The sequence below is a fragment of the Symphalangus syndactylus genome, chromosome 10 (genome assembly GCF_028878055.3).
Source record: "Symphalangus syndactylus isolate Jambi chromosome 10, NHGRI_mSymSyn1-v2.1_pri, whole genome shotgun sequence".
NCBI classification, from domain to species: domain Eukaryota; kingdom Metazoa; phylum Chordata; class Mammalia; order Primates; family Hylobatidae; genus Symphalangus; species Symphalangus syndactylus.
In genome coordinates, this window is record NC_072432.2 from 23337738 (window position 1) to 23365445 (window position 27708).

Genomic DNA, 27708 nt, shown 5'->3' on the forward strand with positions numbered 1-27708 from the left:
CTGTGAGGTTCGAACTCTGTTATTTCCACTTGTTCTTTTCACCCATGGAACTTCTGGCTACTTCTCCAAATTTATCAAAATTTTGATAACTGATTCTTAGCCTTCCACTCTGCTCTGGACCATGGTTATAAATATGTCCCTGCCAAGCCCTTCGATGAAAGACTTTAAAAAAATAAGTTCAGTGGGCACGTTTTCTCCTTGTCCTAAGTCATTAGAATGCAACCTTGACATGGTAACCTTCCCTTGATCTCTCTTTTGATGAGTTTTCTCCTTCACTTCATATGAAATGGGCTTAGTACAGTGCCTGGCACATTGTAGGCACTCAAATGTCTGAATGGGAGTGTGAGTGGGATATAAAGCAAAATTAGAGCTTTTTACATGCTTATAATTTAATTGAGGAAAATTGATATACACGTTTGAAAAAGGTCCTATGTCCTCTGGGAGTTCAAAGAACATGGACAGTGTGCCAGATTTGACGTGCAATGAGTACACACTGAGCTTGGGACCAGAGGCAGATGAGAAGTAGAGGGGCCCTGTGATGACGCAAGGCAGCAGAGCCTGTGTGATGTCAGGGTAGGGAATGTCAACTTGAAAATCATTCTCCTGCAGGTTGCACTTAAAGCGGGGAGAGAAACAACCCACCAATTTTAAGGATGTTAAACAATAAGAGCAGGAGATCCCCTTGGAGAAAACACATCTTTAAGAGGATAGTGAGGCTGGATGTGGTGGCTCATGCCTGTAATCCCGGCACTTTGGGAGGCCAAAGCAGGTGGATCACCTGAGGTCAGGAGTTCGAGACCAGCCTGGTCAACATGGTGAAACCCCGTCTCTACTAAAAATACAAAAATTAGCCAGGCGTGGTGGCAGGCACCTGGAATCCCAGCTACTCAGGAGGCTGAGGCAGGAGAATCGCTTCAACCCAGGAGGTGGAGGTTGCAGTGAGTCAAAATTGTGCCACTTTACTCCAGTCTGGGCAGCAAGAGCTGAACTCGGTCTAAAAAAAAGAAAAAAAAAAAAGGATAGGGAGAAAAGCTGGATAAATAAGGACCAGTGAGATGAGGGTTAAAAAATTCAGTGCCATGGTAGATAAACACGTAATTTCCAAATAGAGTTGCGTCTGAGACAGGAGAAAGATGATAGTCATATTCCTCAAATGATTCAGTTCTCTTTTAGACAAACTATTCGTTATCGCTTTAGGGGGAAATTTCAGAGATGTTTGAATCAAAATAACTTCAGAAGTTACAATTTTCTCTTTATTTTGTATCTGATTTCAGTGTATGGAAACCAAAACGCTGCAGAACAAATCTGGAATAGTGAGCAGTGAAGGTGCTAATGAAAACACGCTTCCTCAGTTGGCAGCCACGATCATTACTTTGTCCCTCCAGGGTGTCTGTCTGGGACAAGGAAACTTGCCTTCCCCAGACTACTTTACAGAATATATTTTCAGTTCCTTGAATCGTACGAATACACTCCGCCTATCAGGTAAGGATGTTTTCACGAATTTAACTTCCAAGTAACGCCTACTAAATAAGCTATGCCAGAAACAAAGGCCGAAGCTCTTGATGACTGAATTCATTCAGGTATGTTTTAAATACCATTTTTATAGAGTCATAAAGTCAGACAGCTTACGTGGCCTTTCAAGGCAAGCGTGCTCTATGAAAGCTATGCGGTGATGAGGCAAAAACGTGGACTTGGCCTATTTCTAAGTGATTGGAATTGTGGATGTAGAGGGAGGAGGAGGTTTTATGATCTGCCATAAATACTAACCGAATAGTGTCTTATTTGGGACATAATGCTGGGCCAGGCCTAACAAACTGTCGTGTAGAATGAAAGAACAGTATTCCAAATTGTGCAAGACATTTGGCAGCAGTTTCCGTGCAATCATGGAAGTCATTTAATTTCAAATAGAAGTAATGTGAAATAGCCATCCTTGCTGCATTCCTGACTACCTGCTTTTTGGGGCTCCAGGATGAAATGGGATGTCAGAACTGGAATTCGAATGTTTGTTTTGCACATTTCTTTGTACTTGACAAGGCATTAAAAATGGAATGACTAGTTCTTAAAATACTCACCAAAATGCCCCTGAGATGGATTTGTGTTGTTGTTGTTGTTTTTAGAGACAGGGTCTCATTCTGTTGCCCAGGCTCCCGTGCAGTGGTGGAACCACAATTCACTGTAACCTCCAACTCTTGAGCCCGAGCAAGCCTCCCACTGCAGCCTCCTGAGTAGCTGAAACTACAGGTGTGTGTCACCGTGCCTAGCTAATTTTCTTATTTTTTGTAGAGACAGGGGTCTCACTGTTGCCCAGGCTGGTCTCTGATTCCTGGCCTCAAGTGATCTGCCTGCCTTGGCCTCCTAAAGTGCTAACTACAGGAGTGTGCTACTGTGCCCAGTTGGATTTTATTTTTTTAAAGCACCTCATTATCATGAGTAAAAAATTGATAACGATTCTTTAACATCATAAAAAATTCAGGCTGGGTGCGGTGGCTCATGCCTGTAATCCCAGCACTTTGGGAGACTGAGGCGGGTGGATCACTTGAGGTCAGGAGTTCGAGACCAGCCTGGCCAACATGGTGAAACCTACGTCTCTACTAAAGATACAAAAAAAAATTAGCCAGGTGTGGTGGCATGTGCCAGTAGTTCCAGCTACTCCAGAGGCTGAGGCAGGAGAATCACTTGAACCCAGGAGGCAGAGATTGCGGTAAGTCGAGATTGCGCTGCGCTCCAGCCTGTGAGACAGAGCGAGACTCCATGTCAAAAAAATAAAAAAAAAAATTCAGTTGATGTTCATGTTTTCATAATTAAAAAAATTATTTTTATTGAATCGAGATCAAAATAAAGTCCATAAAATGCAAATTGTTGGTTTGTCCCTTAAGTTTCTTTTATACATGTCACACTTCTTCCATCTTTTCTGTTTTGTTGCAAGTTTTTTTTTGTTGAAAAACAAAGGCGGTTGGTTTCCATCTGGAGTTTGCTGATTTCAGTCCCAGTCCTCTGTCATGCATTTCTGTGCACTGTGTTTCTTGTGTAGGGGCTGTTATATGTAGAGGCTTGATAAGGTTGCTTAGCTGTTTTGTTAGTACCTTCCAGTAGGAAGCATGTAACATTTGGTCGTCTCTTTTTCAGAAGTTATAAGCTATTGATGATAGTTGCCTACATTGATTAATTATTTAGGGCTTAAAAAATGGTGATCTTCTAACTCATTTCTTCCCTACTAGTGTAATAATCCTATAATAGAAAAACTTCCTCTCCTCACTACTTCATCTTATTGAGGTTCTTAAGGGAAGGTAAAAACAAATTCTTGACACTTTAATTTGACAGTTTTTAAAATAATAACAGTGGCCATGCATCCTTCAGAAGAGAACAGTTTGCTTTTAAAAATATTTATTTCCCAGGCTGGGCACGGTGGCTCATGCCTGTAATCCCAGCACTTTGCGAGGCTGAGGTGGGTAGATCATGAGGTCAGGAGATCAAGACCATCCTGGCTAACACGGCGAAACCCCGTCTCCACTAAAAAATACAAAAAAAAATTAGCTGGGTGTGATGGCTGGTGCCTGTGGTCCCAGCTACTCGGGAGGCTGAGGCAGGAGAATGGTGTGAACCCAGGAGGCGGAGCTTGAGTGAGATGAGTTCGTGCCACTGCACTCCAGCCTGGGTGACAGAGCGAGACTCCGTCTCAAAAAAATACATATATATATATATATTTATATATAAATATACGTATATTTATATATATTTATATATTTATATATATTTGTATATATATAATATGTATATATATATTTCCCTCACATTCATTGTAGGCATTTGTTGTTATGTTTATACCTATGCCTTTAACATTCTTTTTGGCTTTCTTAAATGAGGTCCTCTTTCATCAATCTTCTAGCTGATCTTTGTTTGTGTGTGTGTATATACACATATATGTATATATGTGTGTTTCTGATTTTTATAGGTTAATTTTATAACCTGCTTCATGATTATTTTTGTATGATTTTTAGGGGTTTCAGATATATAATACTATCTCTAAATACATATAGTTTTGCCTATTTATTTCCAATTCTCACTCTTTTATTTACTTTCTCATCTAATTGCATTGGTTAATAACCTCAATATAATGTTAAGTAGTAGTGGGGATGATCTGCATCCTTACTATGTTTCTGACTTTGAAAGAGAAGCCTGTAGTATTTTCTCATTAAGTTTAGAGAACAAATGAGAAAAAGTATATTTATAGAGTCTTTCATATTAACCCACATTTTTACATCTCCAGTGCTGGTCATTTCTTTCAGTGAACTTAATCAAAATGGGAACTTTACCCAAGTGGTAAATTTGGTCATTTCTTTTCAGCCTAAAAAACTTCATTTTCTTCATTTTGTATTTCTTAAAAGACAGGTCTGCTAGCAATAAATTCTCTCCTTCATTGTTTATCTGAGAATGGCTTTTTTTAAACCTTCAATTTGAAGGATTATTTTGCTGGATATAAAATTCTTGACCTTTTTTTCTTTTTCTTTTTTCAAATTTTTGTGGGTACATAGTAGGTGTATGTATTTATGGGGTACATGAAATGTTTTGCTACAGGCATGCAATGTGTAATAATGACATCATAGAGAATGGGATATCCATCCCTTCAAGCATTTATTGTTTGTGTTACCAACAGTCCAATTATATTCTTAGTAATTTTAATATTAATATTTACAATTAAGTTATTATTGACTATAGTTACCATGTTGTGCTATCAAATAATAGGTCTTATTCTTTCTAATTAATTTTGTTATACCCGTTAACTATTCCCCGCCCCCAGTACATTTCCCAACCTCTGGAAACCATCCTTCTATTCTCTGTGTCCATGAGTTTGATTGTTTTGATTTTTAGATCCCACAAATAAATGAGAATATACAATGTTTGTCTTTCTGTGCTTGGCTTATTTCACTTAACATAGTGTTCTCCAGTTTCATCCATGTTGTTGCAAATGACTTGATCTCATTCTTTTTTATGGCTGAATGGTATTCCATTGTGTATATGTACCAAATTTTCTTTATCCATTCATCTGTTGATGGACACTTAGGTTGCTTCCAGATCTTAGGTATCATGAACAGTGCTGTGACAAAAATGAGAGTGCAGATATCTCTTCAATATACTAAGTTCATTCTTTTGGCTATATACCTAGCGGTGGGATTGTTGGTCATATGGTAGCTCAATTTTTAGTTTTTTTGAGAAACCTCCAGATAGTTCTCCATAGGGGTTGTCCTAACTTACATTCTCACCAACGGTGTACCAGGGTTCCCTTTTCTCCACATCCTTACCAGTATTTTTTATTGCCTATCTTTTGGCTATAAGCCATTTTAACAGGGGTGAGGTTGTATTTCATTGTAGTTTTGATTTGCATTTCTCTGATGATCAGTGACGTTGAGCACCTTTTCATATTCCTGTTTGCCATTTGTATGTCTTATTTTGAGACATGTCTATTCAGATCTTTTGCCCATTTTTGCATCAAATTATTAGACTTTTTCCTCTAGAGTTGTTTGAGCTCCTTGTATATTCTGGTTATTATTCCTGGTCAGATGAGTAGCTTGCAAATATTTTCTCCCATTCTGTGGGTTGTCACTTTACTTTGTTGTTTCTTTCACTGTGCAGCTTTGTAACTTGATGCGATCCCACTTGTCCACTTTTAGTTTGATTGCCTATGCTTGTGGAGTATTACTCAGGAAATTTTTGCCCAGACCAATGTCCTCAAGATTTTCCCCAACGTTTTCTTGTGGTATTTCATAGTCCGAAATCTTAGATTTAAGTCTTTAATCCATTTTGATTTGATTTTTGTATATGATGAGAGATGGGTTCTAGTTTCATTCTTCTGCATGTGGATGTTCAGTTTTCCCAGCACCATTTATTGAAGAGACTGTCTTTTCCCCACTGTATGTTCTTGGGACCTGTGTCTAAAATGAGTTCACTTTAGGTGTGTGTATCTGTTACTGGGTTCTTTATTGTGTTCCATTGGTCTATGTGTCTGTTTTTATGCCAGTACTTCCTGTTTTGGTGACTATAGCTCTGTAATATAGTTTGAAGTCAGGTAACGTGATTCCTCTAGTTTTGTTCTTTTGCTCAGGATAGCTTTGACTATTCTGGGTCTTTTGTGGTTCCATATAAATTTTAGGGTAGTTTTTTCTATTTCTGTGAAGAATATCATTGATATTGTGATAGGGATTGCAATGAATCAGTAGATTACTTTGGAAAGTATGGACATTTTAACAATATTTATTCTTCCAATCCATGAATATGGAATACTTTCCATTTTCTTGGTGTCTTCTTCTATTTCTTTCATCAATGTTTTGTAGTTTTCATTGTAGAGATCTTTCATTTCTTTGGTTAATTCCTAGGCATTTAATTTTATTTGTGGCTATTGTAAATGGGATTACATTTTTATTTCTTTTTCAGATTGTTCACTGTTGGCATATAGAAATGCTACTGGTTTTTGTATGTTGATGTTGTATCCTGCAACTTTACTGGATTTTCTTATCAGTTCTAATAGTTTGTGTGTGTGTGTGTGTGTGTGTGTGTGTGTAGTCTTCAGGCTTTTCCAAACATAAATTGTGTGTCATCTGTAAATGAGGATAATTTGACTTCTTCCATTCCAATTTGGATGCCCTTTATTTCTCTCTCTTTTCTGATTGCTCTAGCTAGGATGTCCAGTACTGTGTTTAATAACATTGGTGACAATGGGCATCCTTGTCATGTTCCAGATCTGAAAGAAAGGGCTTTCAGTTTGTTCTCATTCAGTATGATACTAGCTTTAAGTCTAATGTATATAGCTTTTATTATGTTGAGATATGTTCCTTCTATACCCCATTTTTTAGGGTTTTTATCATGAAAGGATGTTGAATTTCATCAAATGCTTTTCCAGTGTCAATTGAAATGATCATATGATTTTTGTTCTTTATTTTGTTGATGTGATGTATTACATTGACTGATTTGCATATGTTGAACCAACCTTGCATCCTAGCTAGGGAATAAATCCCACTTAGTCATTATGAATGATCTTTTTAATGGATTGTTGAATTCAATTTGCTCGTATTTTGTTGAGGATTTTTGCATCAATATTCATCAGACATATTGGCCTGCCCCACCCGTCTCCTCCCCTCCCCTTCCTTTCCCTTTCCTTCCCTTCCTGATGTGTCTTTGGTTTGGATATTAGGGCAATATCAGCCTCATGGAATGAGTTTGGAAGTACTCCCTCCTCCTCTATTTTTTGGAATAGTTTGAATAGAATTGGTATTAGTTCTCCTAAATGTTTGGTAGAATTCAGCAGTGAAGCCACTGTGTCTTGGGCTTTTCTTTACAGGGAGGATTTTTATTATGGCTTTAATCTCATCACTTGTTATTGGACTGTTCAGTTTTTGGATTTCTTCCTGGTTTAATCATGGTAGGTTGTGTGTGTCTAGGAATTTGTCCATTTCTTCTAGATTTTTCAAATTTATTGGCATATAGTTACTCATAGTAGCCATTAATGATCTTTTGAATTTCTGCAGTATCAGTTGTAATGTCTCTTTTTTCATCTCTGATTTTATTTATTTGGATCTTTTCTCTTTTTTCTTAGTCTGCCTAAAGTCTTGTCAATGTTCTTTAACTTTTCACAAAACCAACTTTTTGTTTCATTGATCTTTTGTATTGTTTTCTTCATTTCAAATTCATTTATTTCTGTTCTAATCTTTATTATTTCTTTGCTTCCACTCATTTTAGGTTTGGTTTGCTCTTGCTGCTCTAGTTCTTTAAAATGCATTGTTAGATTGTTAATTTGAAATCTTTCCTCTTTTTCAATGTAGGCACTTATAGCTATAAACTTTCCTCTTAATACCACTTTTGTTGTTTCTCATAGGTTTTGGTATGTTGTGTTTCCATTATCATTTGTTTCAAGAAATTTTTCTATGTCCTTGTTAATTTATTCATTGACCCATTGGCCATTCAGGAGCATATTGTTTAATTTCTATATATTTGCATAGTTTTCAGAAATTCCTCTTGTTATTGATTTCTCGTTTCATTCCATTATGGTCAGAGAAGATGCTTGATATTATTTTAATTTTTTAAAATATGTTGAGACTTGTTTTGTGACCTAACGTATGGTCTGTCCTTGAGAATGACCCATGTGCTGAAGAAAAGAATGTGTATTCTGCAGCTGTTGGATGAAATGTTCTGTAAATATATATTAGATCCATTTGGTCGTATAGTGCAGATTAAGTTTAATCTTACTTCGTTGATTTTCTGTCTGGAAGATATGTCTAATGCTGACAGTGGGGTGTTGAAGTCTCCAGCTGTTATTGTGCTGTGGCTTATGTCTCTCTGTAGCTCTAACAATATTTGCTTTATATATCTGGGTGCTCCAGTGTTGGGTGCATATATATTTAAAATTATTAAGTCCTCTTGCTGGATTGACTCTTTTATCATTATATAATGACTTTTGTCCCTTCTTGCAGTCTTTGTCTTGAAATCTATTTTGTCTGATATAAGGATAGTGACTCCTGCTTTTATTTTTGGTTTCCATTGGCATGGAGTATCTTCTTCTATCCCTTTACTTTTGGTCTATGTGTGTATTTATAGGTGAAATATGTTTCTTATAGGCAATAGATCAAAGGTCTTATTTTTTTTATCTATTCTACCGGTCTGTGTCTTTTGATTGGAGAGTTTACTTCATTTACATTCAATGTTATTATTGATAAGTGAGGACTCGCTCCTGCCATTTTGTTATTTGTTTTCTGGTTGTTTTATGGTCATTTTCTTTCCTTTCTGTCTTCTTTAATGAAGGTGATTTTCTCTGGTGATATGATTTAGTTTCTTGCTTTTATTTTTTGTGTATCCATTGTATGTTTTCTGTTTTGAGGTTATCATGAGATTTGCAAATTCTATCTTATAATCCATTATTTTAAACTGACAAAAACTTAGCACTGTTTGTATAAGCAAAAACCAAGTAAAAAGAAAATTAATAAAAACTCTGTGCCTTAATTTTGTCCCCCAACTTTTAAGCTTTTTGTTGTTTCTATTTATATCACTTTGTGCTATGTCTTGAAGAGTTCTTGTAGTTATTGTATTTCGTTGGTTTATTATTTAGTCTTCCTACTGAGGATGGGAGTAGTTTACACAACAGTTACAGTGTTACAGAATTCTGTGTTTTTCTGTGTAATTACTAGTGAGTTTTGTACCTTCAGGTGATTATTATTATTTATTAACATCTATTTCTTTCTGATTGAAGTAGTCCCTTTAGCATTTTTTATAGGTCTGGTCTAGAATTAATAAAATCCCTCAGCTTTTACTTGTCTGGGAAAATCTTTATTTCTCCTTCATGTTTGAAGAATATTTTCACAGGATATGCTATTCTAGGGTAACAGTTTTCTTCCTTCAGCACTTTAAATATGTTATGCCACTTTCTCCTGGCCTGTAAGTTTTCCACTGAAAAGTCTGCTGTCAGACATGTTGGAGTTCCATTGTATATTTGTTCCTTTTCTCCTGCTGCTTTTAGGATCCTTTCTTTATCTTTGATCTTTTGTAGTTTGCTTATTAAATGCCTTGAGGTAGTCGTCTTTGGGTCAAATCTGCTTGGTGTTCTATAACCTTCTTGTACTTGGATATTGATGTCTTTCTTTAGGGTTGGGAAGTTCTCTGTTATTATCCTTTTAAATTACCTTTCTACCCCATCTCTCTCCCCATCTCCTCTTTGCGGCCAATAACTCAGATTTGCTAGATTCGGTAGTTGTGCTTCATTTTTTTAAAATTCTTTTGTCTCCTCTGTGTATTTTCAAATAGCCCATCTGCAAGCTTATTAATTTTTTCTTCCACTTGATCAGTTCTGCTATTAAGAGTCTGATGAATTCTTCAGTATGCCAATTGCATTTTTTAGCTCCAGAATTTTTTAAATTATTTTTTAATTATTTAATATTTTAAAATATTTTATTTTTAATTATTGGGTTCTTTTTAATAATTTTAATCTTTGTCAAATTTATCTGAGTTCTGAATTCCTTCTCTGTGTTATCTGAAATTTCATTGAGTTTCCTCAAAACAGCCATTTTGAATTCTCTGTCTGAAAAGTCACATATCTCTGTTTCTCCAGAATTGTTCCCTGGTGACTTATTTAATTCATTTGGTGAGGTCATTTTTTTCGTGGAATATCTTGATACTTGTAGATATTCGTTTGTGTCTGGGCATTGAAGACTTAGGTATTTATTGTAGTCATCACTGTCTGGACTTGTTTGTACCTATTGTTCTTGGGAAGGCTTTCCAGATAGTCCAAGGGACTTAGGTGTGTGATCTATGCTGTATCTGCTTTAGGATACAGATCTGCTATATCTGCACCCCAAACCTTGTAACACTGTAGTTCTTGCAGACTCATACAGATATCTGGTCCTGGACAAGATCCTGGAGAATTCTTTGGATTACCAGGCAGAGACTCTTGTTCTCTTCCCTTTCTCCTAAACAAATGGAGTCTCTCACTCTCCGTTCTGAGCCACCTGAAACTGACAGTGTACTGACACAAGCACCACTGTGGCCACTACCACTATGACCACACTGGGTTAGACCTGAAGCCAGCACAGCACTGGGTCTCACCCGAGGCCCCCTGTAACCACTCCCCGGCTATGTTTGCTCAAGGCCTTGGGACTCTACAATCAGCAGGTGGTGAAGCCAACCAGGCTTGTCTTCTACTCTTCAGGGTGACAAGTTACCCCAGTTCCCAGGCAGGTCCAGAGGTGCCATACAGGAGCCAGGAACTAGAGTCAAAAACCTTAGAAGTCTACCTGGTGTTCTACTATATTGCAGCTGAACTGGCACTCGAATCACAAGACGTAGTCCTTCTCACTCTTACCTCCCCTTTACAAAGGCAGAGGAGCCTTACCCTGTGGCCAACACCACCACAGGTCCATGGGGAGAGCTGCCAGACTACCGCCAATGTTCCCTTAAGGCCCAAGGGCTCTTGAATCAACTTCTGGTGAATGCTGCCTAGCCTAGGACTCACCCCTTCAGGTCAGTGGGCTCCTCTAGGCCCAGGACAGGTCCAGAAATCCCGTCCAAGGGCCAAGTCCTGGAATTTGGGGCTCCCCACCCCAAGAGTCTGCTTGGTGCTCTAACACACTGTAGCTGAGCTGATACCTGAAGCCAGCAAATCTCAGAGCCTCACCCAAGGCCCTTGACATAGTACTTGGGTATCACTGCTGGTTGTTTAGAGCCCAAGAGCTCTTCAGTTCGCAGGTGACAAGTCCTGCCTCGACTGGGTCCTTCCCTTCAAGGTAGCAGGTTCCTTTCTGGCCCAGGGCATGTCTAGAAATGTTGTCTGAGAGCAAGGACCTGGGAACAGGACCTTGCAACTCTAACCACTGCCCGATCCTGCTGTGGCTGAGCTGGTATCCAAGATGCAATACAGAGTCCTCCCCACTCTTTCCTCTCCGTTCCTTAAGTGGAAGTAAGGGGTATCTTTTGGGGTAATGAGCAGCCTGAGGTTAGGGAGGGGTAATGCCAGCATTGTCCTGGCCAGTGTCTCAGTAGGTCATGTGCCCCACTATCCAAGTCCAGTGCCTCTAGGTCCAGTACAGCCCTAGGACTCACGTAAAAGTCGCTGTCCTTGTGGCCTAAACTGCCTTTCAAGCTTATTAGCACCCCAGAGCACTTTAGCCTGAGGTGGCAAGGCTTGTTGGGGAAGTCAGGTTCTAACTGCTAGGATCAGGGGTTCCCCTCTGGCTAGGGCTGGTTTAAATGCTTCCTCCATGGGCAGATGTCAGCTGAGTTTGGTCCTGTTTTCCTTTCTGCTATAACAGGACGGCATTGAGTTCAATGCCTCACAATTGCCATGCCCCGCCGCTGTCAGTACCCAGAGATGCTCTCGGCACAACACTGCTGCTGCTGGGGAGATGGGAGAGGGGTGACATCAGAGATTCAAAACTGTTTTTTTCTATCTCTTCAGTGCCTGTTTCAGTAATATGAAGTTACAACCAGGTATAATGAGGTCTCGCCTGAATTTTAGTTTTTATGAAGGTGCTTTTCTTGTGTAGATAGTTGTTAAATTGGTGTCCTTGTGGGAGATGATTGGTGGAGTCTTCTATTCTGCCATCTTGCTCTGCCTCCTCCAGTTTTTTTCTTTAGCTCTTTGAATATATCATTTCACTACCTTCTGGCCCCCATTATTTAGATGAGGTCAGTTATTAATTGTAGTGATGCTCCCAGGTAGGTGATGAGTCATTTTCTTTTGCTGCTTTCAAGATTTTATCTTCTGTTGTGGTTGTTGTTTTTTGTTTTTGTTTTTTTTTGAGATGGATTCTCAGTCTGTTGCCCAGGCTGGAGTGCAGTGTTGACATCTCAGCTCACTGCAACCTCCATCTCCTGGGTTCAAGCGATTCTCTCGCCTCAGCTTCCTGAGTAGCTTGGATTACGGGCACCTGCCACCATGCCTGGCTAATTTTTGTATTTCTCTTTTAGTAGAGAGGTGGTTTCACCATGTTGGCCAGGCTGGTCTTGAACTTCCGACCTCAGGTGATCCACCCGCCTTGGCCCCCCAAAGTGCTGGGATCACAGGTGTGAGCCACGATGCTGGGCCTCAAGATTTTATCTTTGACTTTCAGCAGTTTGACTACAATGTGTCTGGATGTGAATCTTTTTGTATTTATCTTACTTGATGTTTGATATGCTTCTTGAACATGTATGTTCAGGCTTTTACATCAGATTTTGAAAGTTTTGGCCATTATTTCCTCCAATATTTTTTTCTAATCCTTTCTCTTTCTCCTTTCTCTGACTGCCAATATATATACATTGGTATACTTGCTCTTGTTACAGGTCTCTGACACTTGTTCTTTTTCTCTTTCTGTTCTTTAGAATGAATTATTTCTGTTAATCTATACTCATGTTCAGTGATTTTTTTCTTCTGCCCTCTCAAATATGCTGTTGAGTTCCTCTAGTGAACTTTTTGTTTCACTTATTGTCTTAATATTCTTCAACTCCAGAATTTTCATTTGGACATTTATATAATTTAGATTTCCTTATTAAAAATTGCTATTAGTTGATTTATTACTGTCAAACTTTCCTTTAATTCTTTAAATATAATTTCCTTTAGTTCCTTAAACATAATAGCTCCTTTAAAGTCTGTATTTGCTGAATCCAACATCTGGAAATACTGAGATGTATTTATTGACTGCTTTTTTTTTCTACCACTGTTGATAACATTTAGGAAAATTCCATTTTAATCATAAGATGTATAAATCCATATCAATTTGCTATTATATTTATTTCTTCTTTGTACAAATTATTTTTTAAAAGCCTAGAGCTATGCTGAGGGAAACTAATCTGTGATCTTTAAACTGACTGCCATACCATAGTTGCATTAGAAAAGAAGATCTAGTTTGTTTCTAGAATCTTGTCTCCCATTCACGGCTTTTCTCTCTTTTGCATATACACTTAAAAGGAAAACAATTTGATTGACTTAACTAAAGTAATAATTAATCTATGATGGACGTATAATGCCTCCAGGGAACAATTTCCTAAGGATTAGGCCAGTTTCATCTTTAATTTACATTAAAAAAAATTTACATAGAAAAAGAAAATACTTAACTCAATGGAAGGCATTTTCATTGGTGGAAATGCCCATTCCATCATCTCTAGGGCTTAAAAATGATGAGAATTCTTTGTAAGGGAATATCTATGCTGTAGCTATGTGAAATTGTGACTATTCTGAACTTATCTATTCTATGTGACACTAGATTTTATTTGAAATTTCTAGAACTAGACCAACTCCTCAACACTCTCTGGACCAGAAGTACTTGTATCAAAAAGGATAAAATCCATCAACTTCAAAGGAAACAAAACAACATAATAACCCATGATCAGGACTATTCTAATTTCTCTTCACCCGTGGACAAAGAGTCTGAGGATGGTCCAATTTCCTGGGATCAGGTATTGCCATTGTTTCTCTTATTCAAGCATTTGCTACTGTCAAAGGAAGCCCAGCTGTGAAAGTTTTATTAGAGTTGTAGAAAACTTAAAGAATATTGTGTATTATCTTGAAAAGTCAAAATACTCTAGTTCCACCATGTAGTTACAGTTTTCTTTTTCTACAAGTGTATCTCTGTAGACATAAAAACAAAGCCAAGGTATATAGTGGAATGAAATATATTGCTTTTTCTTCGCTTGGGTTCAGATTGAATTAATTAATAATTAATTCAGAAAACATATTGAGCATTTTATGTACACCACTAATCATCCTGGCCATGAGAGATACAATGTTGAACAAAAATAGGCACATATTTTTGCTATTATGTATCTTAAAAGTTAATTTCTGTTACTTCTGCCATGTATAAAAGCAATCTGTTGAAGTTGACTCAAACTCATGTTTACTGTATTCAACTGCAGGCGACAAGAGTTGATCTCCCTATTAATCCATGTTTGTGAAGTTTCCTTAATTAGGGCCAACTCTCAGAAAGAACAAATAGGGTCTCTTCATGGAGACCTTATGTGAATAAAGAATAAAGGTTATTTCTTAAAATTTAGGGGTTATTTAAGGCATGCATCTTCTAAGTATGCTAATAATCATTTTCTGTGCCAAACAAACAAAACAACCTCTTCTCCAATAATTCTTCTCTGTTCCAACATGTCACTTTCTTTGTGATTCTTGATGGGATTCTAATGTGGGACACCGGATTTGAGGACTCTGCCTATATTATTAGGTCGATGGTTTTCCAAGGGTTGTGCCTAGGCCAGCAGCAGCAGTACTACCTGGGAACTTGTTGGAAATGTACATCCTCAGGCCCCAACCCAGAATCTACTGAATCATAAACTCCAAGACTAGAGCCCAGAACTCTGTCTTTTAACAAGCCCTGCAAGTAATTGTCAAAACTAAAGATTAGAAACCACTGCTTTTGAATATATTTGTAAAGCTTCCGTAGAAATCTGATAACGTCAACGCAAGTACAAACGTATTTCAAAATTACATAGGAAGGAATAAAGATGTTTTAAAGATTGTTGGCTGCATAACCTGAATTTTCATTTTCTTTATAAAAAATATGTCGTGTTCAAAATTTTATAGAATATAATGAGTCCCCAGTAAGGACATTTATATTAGTGATTTCAGAAGAAATTTACTTAATGACCTAAATGGCACAAGAGCAGCAAGCGAAGATTAAGGGCGCAGAAGTTTGTAATAGAATAACCTTACTCTGTGAGAAGGTATTCTAAAACTAGAAACTATTCAACTTCTTGACAACAAACTGGAGAAAGACCCTTGGTATTCTCTTCTTGTTTCTCTCTCCATTCCTTTATTTACCAGTCAGGCATTTTCTGATAGGAATTGTATTATGAAACTATCATCAAAAGTTTGTTGCCAGTGTCCCTTTATTTTTGTCAATATTACTGATGATGAAATAATTACATTCTGTCAATAACAAGTGGTGCAAAAGAGAAGCTTGTCTTTGGTGTACATTATTTTGATAAAGGGAAAAAAGAAACACAAATTTAGCTTTCTGTGGATGCTTTTTGTAGCAGAAACTTTCTGGAGTTCTTGCCCAATCCCTTACTGAGAAATGCCTTCTTCACCCACAGGAGTGAGGTTGGCATCCATGTTTGAACAGCTTTATTCCATCTCCTACTACTTGGGCAAAACTGATTGAACTAAATGGACGCCTGACCCAAGAGATACCATCTGTGGCTTTGCTGAATCAATCAGATCTCTCTCAGGACTTGTAGATGCAGCATTCTTGGGTTCTTGGAGTGAAAAGTCACTTTAGAGTTGGGGCTTATATGGCCGTGAGTTTACGAGAGAGGACCAAACTGTGAAAGGAAATAGATGTATGCAGAGGGAAACAGAAAAAAGAAAATACTTGGCTCAGGGAGGGAGAGGAGGGCGGGGGTGGGAAGAAGATTGTGGGCAGAGATCATGCATCTTTGATTTCCCAGCTTCAAGTTGTCATTCCTTATGAAGTGTGGGCATTCTTTGAATCCCTGGGTTCTTTGAGACCATCTGTGCCTTTCTAATACAATCTCCTCTTGGTTTTCTGATTTCAGTGGGTTCTGTTCCATGCACCCAAACATTTCCTGATCAAGATAAAACTTTGTATCCATGAAATCATCTCTAAAGATTTTTATGTGGAGGAAAAAGACAAACAGCAACTATGTCATCATTATTTACAGATTAGCAAAGTGCCTTCGTTAAAAAAATCTCTAAATTATACAGCATGGCAAACCAAATCAGCTTTGCAAACCACTGATTTTTAAAACAATACCTTACTGATCACAACTAAAGATCACAGAGACATTGCATTGGGGTCTTATTTCAATAGAAAACATCCATTTGTGAGAGTGAAACTACCCGTCGTTCTCATTCGCCTATTAAAACTTTTAAATTGTAATTTTTGAAGTACACAATGTCAACCTTTATTCTGAGGTGGACAAATGTCTTGTGTCCATTTTTAGAGACTGTGGCATTTGCTCTTATTCTTCTCTCTCATAAATATGCCTATACAGTATGAAAACAAATTGTAAAGATTTAGGTAAAAATCAGTAAAGTCAGTAAGAAATAATGATGTTTTCAACTGTGTGTGTGTGTGTGTGTGTGTGTGTGTGTGTGTCTCTGTGGAGAAGGGATATGTCAGTTGAGAGAAGTAGCTATATCATTTGGTATTTACACAGCAGCTAGTTGACATAGCTTTACTTTCAAAAATTTTACCTTTGCTTTTAGGACTTTTGAAAGTACACGTTGCCTACACAGGCTGACAAAATCAAACAGTATTAAAGACAGTGACCTTATTACCATAGGACTTCTGTTTATTGTGTGAAGTCTTTGTTAACACAAAGCTATCCTCATTGAAAAAGAACAAAAACATCAAGGCATCCTAAGGCTGCTGGTTACAATACCACTCAACACATTGTAAAACATAATGTGTCTTTCTAGGAAAGAAAAAGTGCAAAACTCATACTAAATAAGGCTCAGAATGAAAATGAGGTATTGCAGACTCTGGTCAGAGATTTAAAATATCCTTAGGAATTACGTATAGCTGAAAGTTTTCAGGGAAACATGTGTCGTACCGGCTTCATGTGTGTGTTCTAGCTATTCCATCTAGAATTCACTCCTCAAGAATGACAACTGGTGGACAATCTAGTTTAAATATGCTGAGATTAGTAACAATTTTACGTTTTCCTCACACAGACTTGCTTCTCTGCTAGGCAGCTGGTGGAGATATTTCTGCAGAAGGGCCTCTCACCCATTTCTAAGGAGGACTTTAAGCAAATGAGTCCAGGGATCATCCAGCAACTCCTCAGCTGCTCCTGCCACTTGCCCAAGGACCAACAAGCAAAGCTGCCACCTACCACTCTGGAGAGTAAGTTCTAGATCTTCCTTCAGAAAGCTGATGTGCACAATGTATGCAATAATAATTGTAAACGCAGGATACTTACTCTATACCAGGCTCTGTTCTAAACATTTTACATGTATCAACTCATTTAATCCTCCTAACAATGCTACAAGGTAGATATTATTATTCCCATTTTACAGATGAGGAAACTGAGGCACAGAGAGATTAATTGACTTTCCCAAGGACACACAGCTGGGAAGTGATGGAGTTGCCATTCAAACCCAGGCGAGCTGGCCCTGGAATCCTTGTTTCTAACCACAATACATACTACTCTTCAATGAATATTTTATATTTGTATGTGGTTTATATGAATTAATTATGTCTTCTATAGTTGACTCAATCACGGATCAACATAAAAGGCCATAGTTGAGACGTGGCATGGTAAAAGAGAAAGCAATAGCATTGGAATGCGGAATGCAGAGCTGAGTCATGCTTTTTTTCCTCACTTTGTGATCTTAAGCAATTTCTCCCCAAGACTGTTTCTTTTCCAGCCCAGTGGAAAGCAGTGATATCCCATAGGGCTGCCTTTCTTACATCATGGCATGTATAAAAAATGAAAACACATTACAATAAACCAAAGCTCACTGGGCTGCTGTGGGATGAAGGTAACCCGTGCAGGGAGATACCAGCCTCCCAGATGTAGCTGTCAGCCCCAGGAAGGGAAGGGATCAATATATGCAGTTAACTGTATCCCACTGAGTCATTGCAACAGGTGAGATCTCTCCGAGGGCTTCAGTGGGTACCTGTGAGGTTCAAATGGGATGACGTGGACAAAAATATCTTCAGTAAATTTAAAGCTCTGTATATTTAAAAGACAAAAAAAAAAATGGTTGAGAACAATCCATGTTATCTAGTAAAAATGTGACAATTAACTTATCATTGACCTGAGGGCCTTAGATATATTATTTTCTCAGAGCTGTGTTTCTTTGTCTTTGAGATAGCCTGCAATACCAATCATAGCTGAGTTGTTCAGCTGCCCACCTCTAACTCACAGTGGATTCTGTAACATCAAGTGGCCTAATTGAAAATGTTATGTGAACAAAAACATGCCAGGCCTAAATATCTAAGATTCCACATTCACTAAGAGAAAAAGAGCTTCATTAATAGTGAGCAGCTAAATAACTCAGCACTTGGTGGTCGTTCAGTGAGTCTCAGAAAACGGGTGAAGACAGCACTGAGGCATCTAGGAGCATCCCTGGCAGCGTTGACATTCCTACCACCTGGCTTGGGACTGGAATGTACAGGCCACTCGGAAAAGGGTTTTGAAATTAAGACCTATGAAAAAAGTTGTATCTCTTCTCGAATGAACTTCTAGACACTTCTGGGGAATAGTCTTCCTGGGAAACATCCCAACATGTCACACTCACTAAAGAATCTAGAAAGGGGCCAGGTGCAGTGTCTCATGCCTATAATCCTAGTATTTTGGGAGGGCAAGGCAGGAGGATTGCTTGAGCCCAGGAATTTGAGACTAGCCTGGGCAACATAGGGATACCCCATCTCTACAAAAAGAAAAATTAGCCAGGCATGCTGGCACGTACCTGTGGTCTCAGATACTTGGGAGGTTGAGGCAGGAGGATCGTTGGAGCCCAGCAGTTCGAGGCTGTAGTGAGCTATGACAGTGCCATTGCACTCCAGTTGGATGACAGACACCCTGTCTTAAAAACAAGAACATAGGCCGGGCACGGTGGCTCAAACCTGTAATCCCAGCATTTTGGGAGTCCGAGGTGGGTGGATCATGAGGTCAGGAGTTCGAGACCAGCCTGGCCAACGTGGTGAAAGAAACCCTGTCTCTACTAAAAATACAAAAATTAGCTGAGTATGGTGGCGGGCACCTATAATCCCAGCTACTCGGGAGGCTGAGGCAGGAGAATCGTTTGAACCCGGGAGGCGGAGGTTGCAGTGAGCCGAGATCACGCCATTGCACTCCAGCCTGGGCGACAGGGTGAGACTCCATCTCAAAAACAACAACAGCAACAACAAAAAACCTAGAAAAACATCACTGTCCTCAATCGAAAATGTTGCATTATGTGAATAGGGAAAGGCTTTAATTTCAAAAGTTCTTTCGAAATTATAGAAATGTACGATATTATATTGAAAGCGGGAGGACTTGGGGAGACATTATTAAGAAAATACTGTTGAGTATACTGAAACTCAACCGCTAAGCACCACCTTCAATTGAGTTTCCAGGAAAGAGTATTATGGCCATGTACAAATTAAGTTTCAGACCTATTCAAAGTAGCTGCTCAGAAGTGGCTAAGAGTTTAGTGACTAGGTCAAGCTCTATTGTAATAACGGGAAACTTTAGAACCTGTCTGCAAGTTGCCTGACGCCAACCAAGACTTCATGGCACCTATTCAGGGACCTGGGGTAAATTAGCAGAGTCCTGTGACCACAGGTCAGATATTTTACGGTTTTGAGGCTATCCTTCCTACATGAAAGCAAGTGAAATATGACTCATAGAGAATCTAAAAAGATTTGCTAACCTCTGAAGTTATGAAACATTCATTTTCCTGCATGGGTAGGAACCCACAGGGGTGGGGTGTAGCAAAATAACTGAAGGAGTTTCAACTTTGCCTTTTGCCTGGGAAATATCATACCTTGATTTGTCATTGCGCTTTCTTGGCCTTTTGTGGTCTTTTGCAGTTACCACTTCTAAAATGGGACAGCTTTAAATTTTATTAGACGTCCAGGTGCCCATGTTACTATTCAAATATCTTTGATTTATGTAATAAATGAAAAGAATGGCATTCCCATATACAGTCTTTGTGGGAAAGAATGGGATATGAAACTTGGTTGAAGATTTTCAGGGAAGTTTCTATAGCATGAGTGTTTTTATTACATTAGAATGATGAAAGACGTGGTGATGTAGGTGTCTGATCAATACATATGACATACAGTTTGCCATCTTAACCATTTGTATTTGCACAATTCACTATATTCACAATTCAGTATATTCACATTGTCGTGCAATAGATAATAGAACTTTTTCATCTTGCAAAACTAAAACTCTCTACCCATAGAAGAACAACTCTTCATTTCACCTTGCTTCTAAACCATTTTATAGGGATTCCATAGCGATGAAAATGTGGTAGTGGGGGTACAGGAATAGATGCTTAAAAGTTTTTTTTTGCCTCTTCTGAGTATACTGCCAACTCTATTTTAATGTTAAACCCCTGGGTAATTTAGAACTTATATTTCAGTAAAGTCCTCTTAATATCACAAGCCTATTTTTCTGTTACCAGTTACATTATTAAAATGATCTAGGCTGGGCATGGTGGCTCATGCCTGTAATTTCAGCTCTTTGGGAGGCCAAGGCAGTGGATCATTTGAGGTCAGGAGTTTGAGACTAGCCTGGCCAACATGATGGAACCCCGTCTCTACTAAAAATACAAAAATTAGCCAGACATGGTGGTGGTCACCTGTAGTCCCAGCTACTCAGGAGGCTGAAGCAGGAGAATCACTTGAGCCCGGGAGGTGGAGGTTGCAGCGAGCCGAGATGGTGCCGCAGCACTCCAGCCTGGGTGACAGAGTGAGACTGTCTCAAAAATAAAAATAAAATGATCTAATTTAAAGAATGAACCTTTTAGAAAAATGCAAGGATGATGAGAATGAAAAATTTTCTGTTTTAACAAACTTTAAGAGGATAGTTTTTTAAAAAAAATATTGCAATGAACTTCAAGTGTTTTGATGCCATGATTGTTTGATTTAACTTACTGTGTATCTGTAGTCACTGAAGAAAGTGATAGTTTAATTTCATAATGAGCTTTCCTTATTGTTTACTAACTAGTTTGCCATGACTTGTTAGTAATTTCTAAATAGGTAGAGAAATAAGCATTTGCTTTGAATATCTACAAGCAGATGAAAATGATGTCATAGATAACTCCTTATCTCTATGTTATCTGTACTTGACTCTGAAAGTCATTTCCTCCCTCTCTTTTAATCTTATCTCTTCCCTTTTCTCCTTTATTTCTTCTCCCTTCATATATATATATTTTTTTTTTCTTTCAAATAAACTTATAAATTATACTTTATATTTTTTAAAAGGAAGCCTAGAAACATGAAATTCTAAGGATTATAAAAGTCATTGCAATCATCCAAAATGTAGATTGTTCAGATTTTTATTATCGACTGTTACACATTCATTGATCTGTTTTCACCAATAACATTACTCATTTTAGTCACTAAAATAATATCACTCTGGACATTACAAATAATTCAGACAGCTTTTGGAAGGAAGTTCTTCCAAAACGTGTCCTCATTTTATACACAAACATAGGTCTACAATACTGCCAAACCTTATGCTTCCTATGTAAGAGCTAGTTTTTTGCCTCTGAGAAGTTTAAGATATGATTAAAGGGAAATTTTTACTAGTGTCTGTCAGTGGGTGTTGTAGTTTCAAGTGAGAGAAATTTATTTCTTTGAGGGTTGGAGGTGAGCTCAGTCCTTGCTTGCCACAATAATATTTAGTAAGGGGTAGTCAGAGTAACTTCAAAACAACAGGGTTATTTGAAGAAAGTCTTGTCTTAGTCCTTGCTATAAGAAAATACCACAAACGAGTGGCTTACATAAACAACAGACATTTATTTCTCACAGTTCTGGAGGTTGGGAAGTCCAAGATCAAGGCGTCAGCAGATTTGGCATCTGGTGAGGGTCTGCTTCTTGGTTCATAGACTGGTGAAGGGAAGATCTCCAGTCCCTTTAGCCCCTATAAAGACCCTAATCCCATTCAATAGGGGTGAAGAGTATATAACCTAGTCACATCCCAAAGGTCTTACTTCCTAATACCACCCACCACCTTGGTGGTTAGGTTTCAACATGTGAATTTTGGGGAGACACAAACATTTAGACCATAGCAAATCTGTTCATTCTTTCTGTTAAAAATTTAAAAACCTTTTACCACATATAACATTATAAGACTGGGTGCTGTGGCTTATGCCTGTAATCCCATCACTTTGGGAGGTGAAGCAGGAGGATTGCTTGAGCCCAGGAGCTTGAGACTAGCCCACGTAATACAGTGAGACCCTATCTCTACTAAAAATAAAAGCTTAGTCAGGCGTGATGCCACCTGCTAGTAGTCCCAGCTGCTCGAGGGGCTGATGTGGGAAGATCACTCGAGCCTGGGAGTTCAGGGTTATAGCGAGCTGTAATCACACCACCGCACCCCAGCTTGTGCAGCAGAGTGAGAACCTGTCTCAAAAACAACAAAAATAACAAAACACTTATTTAAAAATTCCAAGGTGGGGGCAGTGGGCTCACAACTGTAAACCCAGCAATTTGGGAGGCTGAGATGAGTGGATTGCTTGCGTCCAGGAGTTCGAGACCAGCCTGGGGAACATGACAAAACCCCATCTCTACAAACAAAAAATACCAGAAAATGAGTCAGGCATGATGGTGTGCACCTGTAGTCCCAGGTACTTGGGAGGCTGAGGTGGGAGGATCACTTGAGCCTAGGAGGTGGAGGCTACAGAGAGCTATGATAGCGCCACTACATTCCAGGCTGGGTGACAGAGAGAGAGCCTGTCTCCAAATAAAAACAAAACACTTATTTAAAAAATCCATATCCCTACTGGCTGTTACTGTAAGACCGATTCTTCTGGCATTTTTGCCAGCTGAGGCCGGAATGGAGGGCACTGGGCACTGACTGTGTTTACAATCTCCTTTGACTTAGAATACGGCTACAGCACGGTGGCTGTCACCCTTCTCACACTGGGCTCCATGCTGGGGACAGCGCTGGTCCTTTTCCATAGCTGTGAGGAGAACTACAGGCTTATCTTACAGCTGTTTGTGGGCTTGGCCGTCGGGACACTGTCTGGGGACGCTCTGCTCCACCTTATCCCTCAGGTAATCTGGTCTTTTCCATTTCAGATAAAGTTCGCTTCATTTCTCTTCACTTCTAACCACTGGAGGTATTTATGCAAAATTTTACTGAGTCTGCAAAGAGAGAGTATTATGGCTGGTGTTTTCCTTAAAAAGAAATATTATTTCCCCAAGTCCTCCCTGCACTTGTAGAAGAGAAGAGATGCTCCAACATTAGGCTCGTCCCATAGTAGTAGTATTTTTGAAATAAAAGAAAGAAAAGGTGACAGGGCATGATGGCTCACGCCTGTAATCCCAGTACTATGGGGGGCTGAGACGGGAAGATCGCTTGAGCCCAGGAGCTCAAGACCAGCCTGGCCAACGTGGTGAAACCCCATCTCTACTAAAAATACAAAAATTAGCTGCACATGGTACATGCGCATGTAGTCCCAGCACTTTGGGATGCCAAGGCAGGTGGATTACTTGAGATCAGGAGTCCGAGGCCAGCCTGGACTGCATGGTGAAACCCCATCTCTACTAAAAATTCAAAAATTAGCTGGGTGTAGTGCCATGCACCTGTAATCTAGCTATTCGGGAGGCTGAGACAGGAGAATCGCTTGAACTCAAGAGGCGAAGGTTGCAGTGAGCAGAGATCATACCACTGCATTCCAGCATGGGTGACAGAGCGAGACTCTGTCTCAAAAATTTGCCATTCAGTTAGTTCACCCAAGACCTGGTTGTTTAAAAGTCCAGAATCGCCCCGTCTCCCTCTCTCTTGCTTTCTCTCTCTCATTATGTGATGTGCCTGCTTCCCCTTCACTGTCTGCTGTGATTGGAAGCTTCCTGAGGCCCGCATCAGAAGCAGATGCTGACACCATGCTTCCTGTACACCCTGCAGAACCAGGAGCCCATTGAACCTCTTTATAGATTACCTAGCCTCAGATATTTCTTTATAGCAAAGCAAAAATGGCCGGATTCACTTGTCCTTCTTTCTATTCTGCCCAGAAGGCTGCATCTCCTCAGCTACCTTGCAGGTTGGATTTTTGTTTGGGGTCAGCCAATGAGGGGCACAGTGGAAAACTGGGGAGGAGGAGAGAGAGGCAGTGGCATCTGTGCCCAGCTCCCTCCTGGCTCCGGCATCCGCTCTAGAAGTGGCTGATTTGCCGTGGGCTACGTCTCCAGTGGAAAGCTTCCCCACAGCTCCATGGCTCACTGGCCTTCCTCCCTTTTCCCTTTCACCCCTAAGTTTGGCAATGCTTTCCTGGGATTGCCAGTCTCTGGGTGCCTCATTATCCTTTGTTTATACCCTTGACCCTGCCCACCTCTGTAATAGTCTTATCTTTCATGTCTCTTTATTTGAGCCATCACAGTGGAATTCTCCTTCTTGCCTGACTAACAGTGTCTAGATTTCTCTTAAGGAGCAGGTAAGCACCAGGAGGCTGCCTCCTGTTGACGTGTGCTGAGGCTCTTTTTCAGAAAGGAAAGGAGTAAAACCTGAGTTGAGGTCATCTACAGATGAGGTTTTCTCTTCCCTGTGAAATCTCTTACCAGGGAGAATGATGGTGGACCAATGATCCCCACTCCAGCAAAGCCTGAGCTGGTTAAAATTTTCCACAAGCCTCTGGCAATTTCCTGCAGGGTCACTCTTGTTGCTCAGAGGCTCAATTGTTATTCAGTGTTCTGAAAATCACAAAGGGAGCTTTGGAAAAATAAAACCATTATGAGTTTTAATTGCCCTCATAATCTAATATCCTGGAAATATTTCAGGGCTTATGATTGAGTAGAGGCGGTGGCCGAGGCCTTTTTTCTAGGTCACAGCAGTGGTAGCAGAATTGTTTACTGCCCAGGAGCCTGAGAAGCAGAAAAAGGCTCTCAGGTCAGCCTGAGTCTCCCCCAATGAGGTAGCCCACAGCAAAGGTGGACTTGACTTGAGGATGGGTGCAACATGTTACAGAGGAGAACCTCAGAGATTAGCTGGGTTTCACAAAATTTTGTAGACAGTTTCTTTTGCTTAAGGAAAGAGACAAGAGCTGGGCACAGTGGTTCACGCCTCTAATCCCAGCACTTTGGGAGGGCAAGGCAGGCGGATCACCTGAGGTCAGGAGTTTGAGACCAGCCTGGCCAACATGATGAAACCCCGTCTCTACTAAAAATACAAAAATTAGCTGGGCGTGATGGTGGGCACCTGTAACCCCAGGTACTCAGGAGTCTGAGGCAGGAGAATCGCTTGAACCCAGGAGGCAGAGGTTGCAGTGAGCCGAGATCGTGCCACTGCCCTGGGCAACAGAGCGAGACTCTGTCTTAAGAAAAAAAAAACAAAAAAGAGACAAGGACGAAAATTGTTGGAAAGAGGAAGAAAGATGCAGGACAAGTGTGGTGGTGTGCTAGAAGAATCAGTGATCTGTGGCAAGTTTTCAAACGTCTGCACAGAAGTGAGAAAAATGTTACTCAGATGATTGCCTTTTTTAGTCAGCTAAATTTGTTCAGCTGAAAGATCTACATTTTATTTTGAGATCTGGGGTTTTCTGTTTTGTTTTGTAATATTACAAATGTTCTCTATTTTGTGCAATAATGGTCATTAGAAGTATTAGGTGGGTATCCTTTAATGCCCTTAGCAAGAGAAAAAGTTGGCTAACATATATTGGTTTTTAGTGATATTTCAATACACAATGTATATATGTAGATACATATGTATACTCAGTTATACACACGTACATATGTGTATGTACACATAAATGCCTATACACATATATGTATGAATGTATATACATATAATCTATACACATATTTCTTTTTCCTTTTTAAAATTTAATAGTAACATTCTAAATCTGGAAACCATTTATAAGCTACTTCATAAATTGCCTTCTCTAAGAGAAGGGATATGGTATAGAATGACCTACTGGCTCACAAGAAATCATGAGGTTGACCAATGGAATGACTCAACCAATGGGATGAGTCAATTACAGAAAAATTCCCAATACATTTCTCGTATCCTTTTGTGTCCCAGAGACCTGACAATATTGTCAGTCATACAGTATGCTCCCAGTGGAACAAGTTCTTCAAGGTGGATTTCTTATCTGATATTTAATAAAAGTTTACTTTGATTGCTATGGGGCATGAGAATAAACCCCAGATGAAATATAAAATTTATTAATATTTTATGAGGCATTGTTGTACAAACAGGTGCAGATTGGACCCCTGAAAAACAATTTGGCCGAAGGACTGAGTTTGTATGAAAATCTAGGGCACTTGCAGAAATAAAGCTTAGACTTCATTCTGTTCATTAGCACAAGCTATTCAAAGCTGTCTTTTGTTTTCTATTGTATACAATTTATTTGACCGTGATTAAAGCGTATAGTGGAAGCATTCACATATCCAAAAGCAAACTGGACTTCTAGTGATTATATTAATAGTTGTCATGGCATTTCCCAGAATGAAAATTAAATATATTAAACACTGGGCCTATTTAATAGTTAAGTCAGCAAGAGTTATCTCCTTTCTCTCTGCCTTTTTTTTTTTCCTGAAGGTTCTTGGTTTACATAAGCAGGAAGCCCCAGAATTTGGGCATTTCCATGAAAGCAAAGGTCATATTTGGAAACTTTTGGGATTAATTGGAGGCATCCATGGATTTTTCTTGATAGAAAAATGTTTTATTCTTCTTGTATCACCAAATGACAAGGTATATTTTTAAGTTTTGTTTGTCTTGTGCTTTAAAGTCTTAATAATACATTCATCTGCTCCTTCACAAGTACTTGTTCAAAAGTAATGAAGTTGCCTGTGTAAGGGATGTCTAATGGAATGCTGATTTCAAGAATACACAGCTCTTTCTAATAGGATATTAATTTTTTAAAACGTCTTTTCCTGGGCAGTTAATGTACTTGTTATGACCTTTTGTTTAACCTTCATGGTTGGTTTAGGAACTGGGGACTATTTTATGTCTGGGGAATGAAGGGGCCCAACAATCTAGCTACTAATCAGCGTTTTGGATGTCTTTCTTAACCTAAACAAATAAGCAAACAAAAATTTTGAAAACTTACAAAATCACATGTCATTTTTCTATCTTAAAGGCATTTAAAATTACAAAAACAAGCATCTTAGGAATTTTGAGATTTGCGGCAAAGCTTTTTTTCAGCTGTAGTAATTTCTTTTATTATGCCAGTAGCTGATAAATGTCTACAAATATGGGCTGGGCGCAGTGGCTCACACCTGTAATTTCAGCACTTTGGGAGGCTGAGGCAGGCGGATGACCTGAGGTCAGGAGTTTGAGACCAGTCTGGCCAACATAGCAAAACGCTGTTTGTACTAAAAATACAAAAATTAGCCAGGCATAGTGCCTTGTGCCTGTAATCTCAGGTACTTGGGAGGCTGAGGCAGGAGAATCACTTGAACCCAGGAAGCGGAGGTTGCAGTGAGCTGAGGTCGCGCCACTGCACTCCAGCCTGGGCGACAGAGCGAGACTCCATCTCAAGAAAAAAAAAAAAAAAAAAGAAATAGCACTTATTGTTTTTCATCCCTAAATTTGTTCAAAATTCTGTTTTATGATTCAAAAAAT

At 39.2% G+C, this 27708-nt stretch overlaps 1 protein-coding gene across 4 annotated transcripts in view; it reads left to right on the plus strand.

Annotated features, from left to right (window-relative positions):
* SLC39A12 (solute carrier family 39 member 12) overlaps positions 1-27708 on the plus strand; it is an 82478-nt gene that overhangs the window by 12196 nt on the left and 42574 nt on the right. For 3 of the 4 annotated variants that reach the window (XM_055296684.2, XM_055296685.2, XM_055296686.2), the window contains exons 4-8: positions 1275-1482; positions 13739-13911; positions 17156-17327; positions 23029-23201; positions 26683-26835. In XM_055296684.2, coding sequence (XP_055152659.2) covers positions 1275-1482; positions 13739-13911; positions 17156-17327; positions 23029-23201; positions 26683-26835 — 879 coding nt within the window. The remainder of the gene's footprint in view (positions 1-1274; positions 1483-13738; positions 13912-17155; positions 17328-23028; positions 23202-26682; positions 26836-27708) is intronic. The other variant, XM_055296687.2, reaches the window with a different exon arrangement.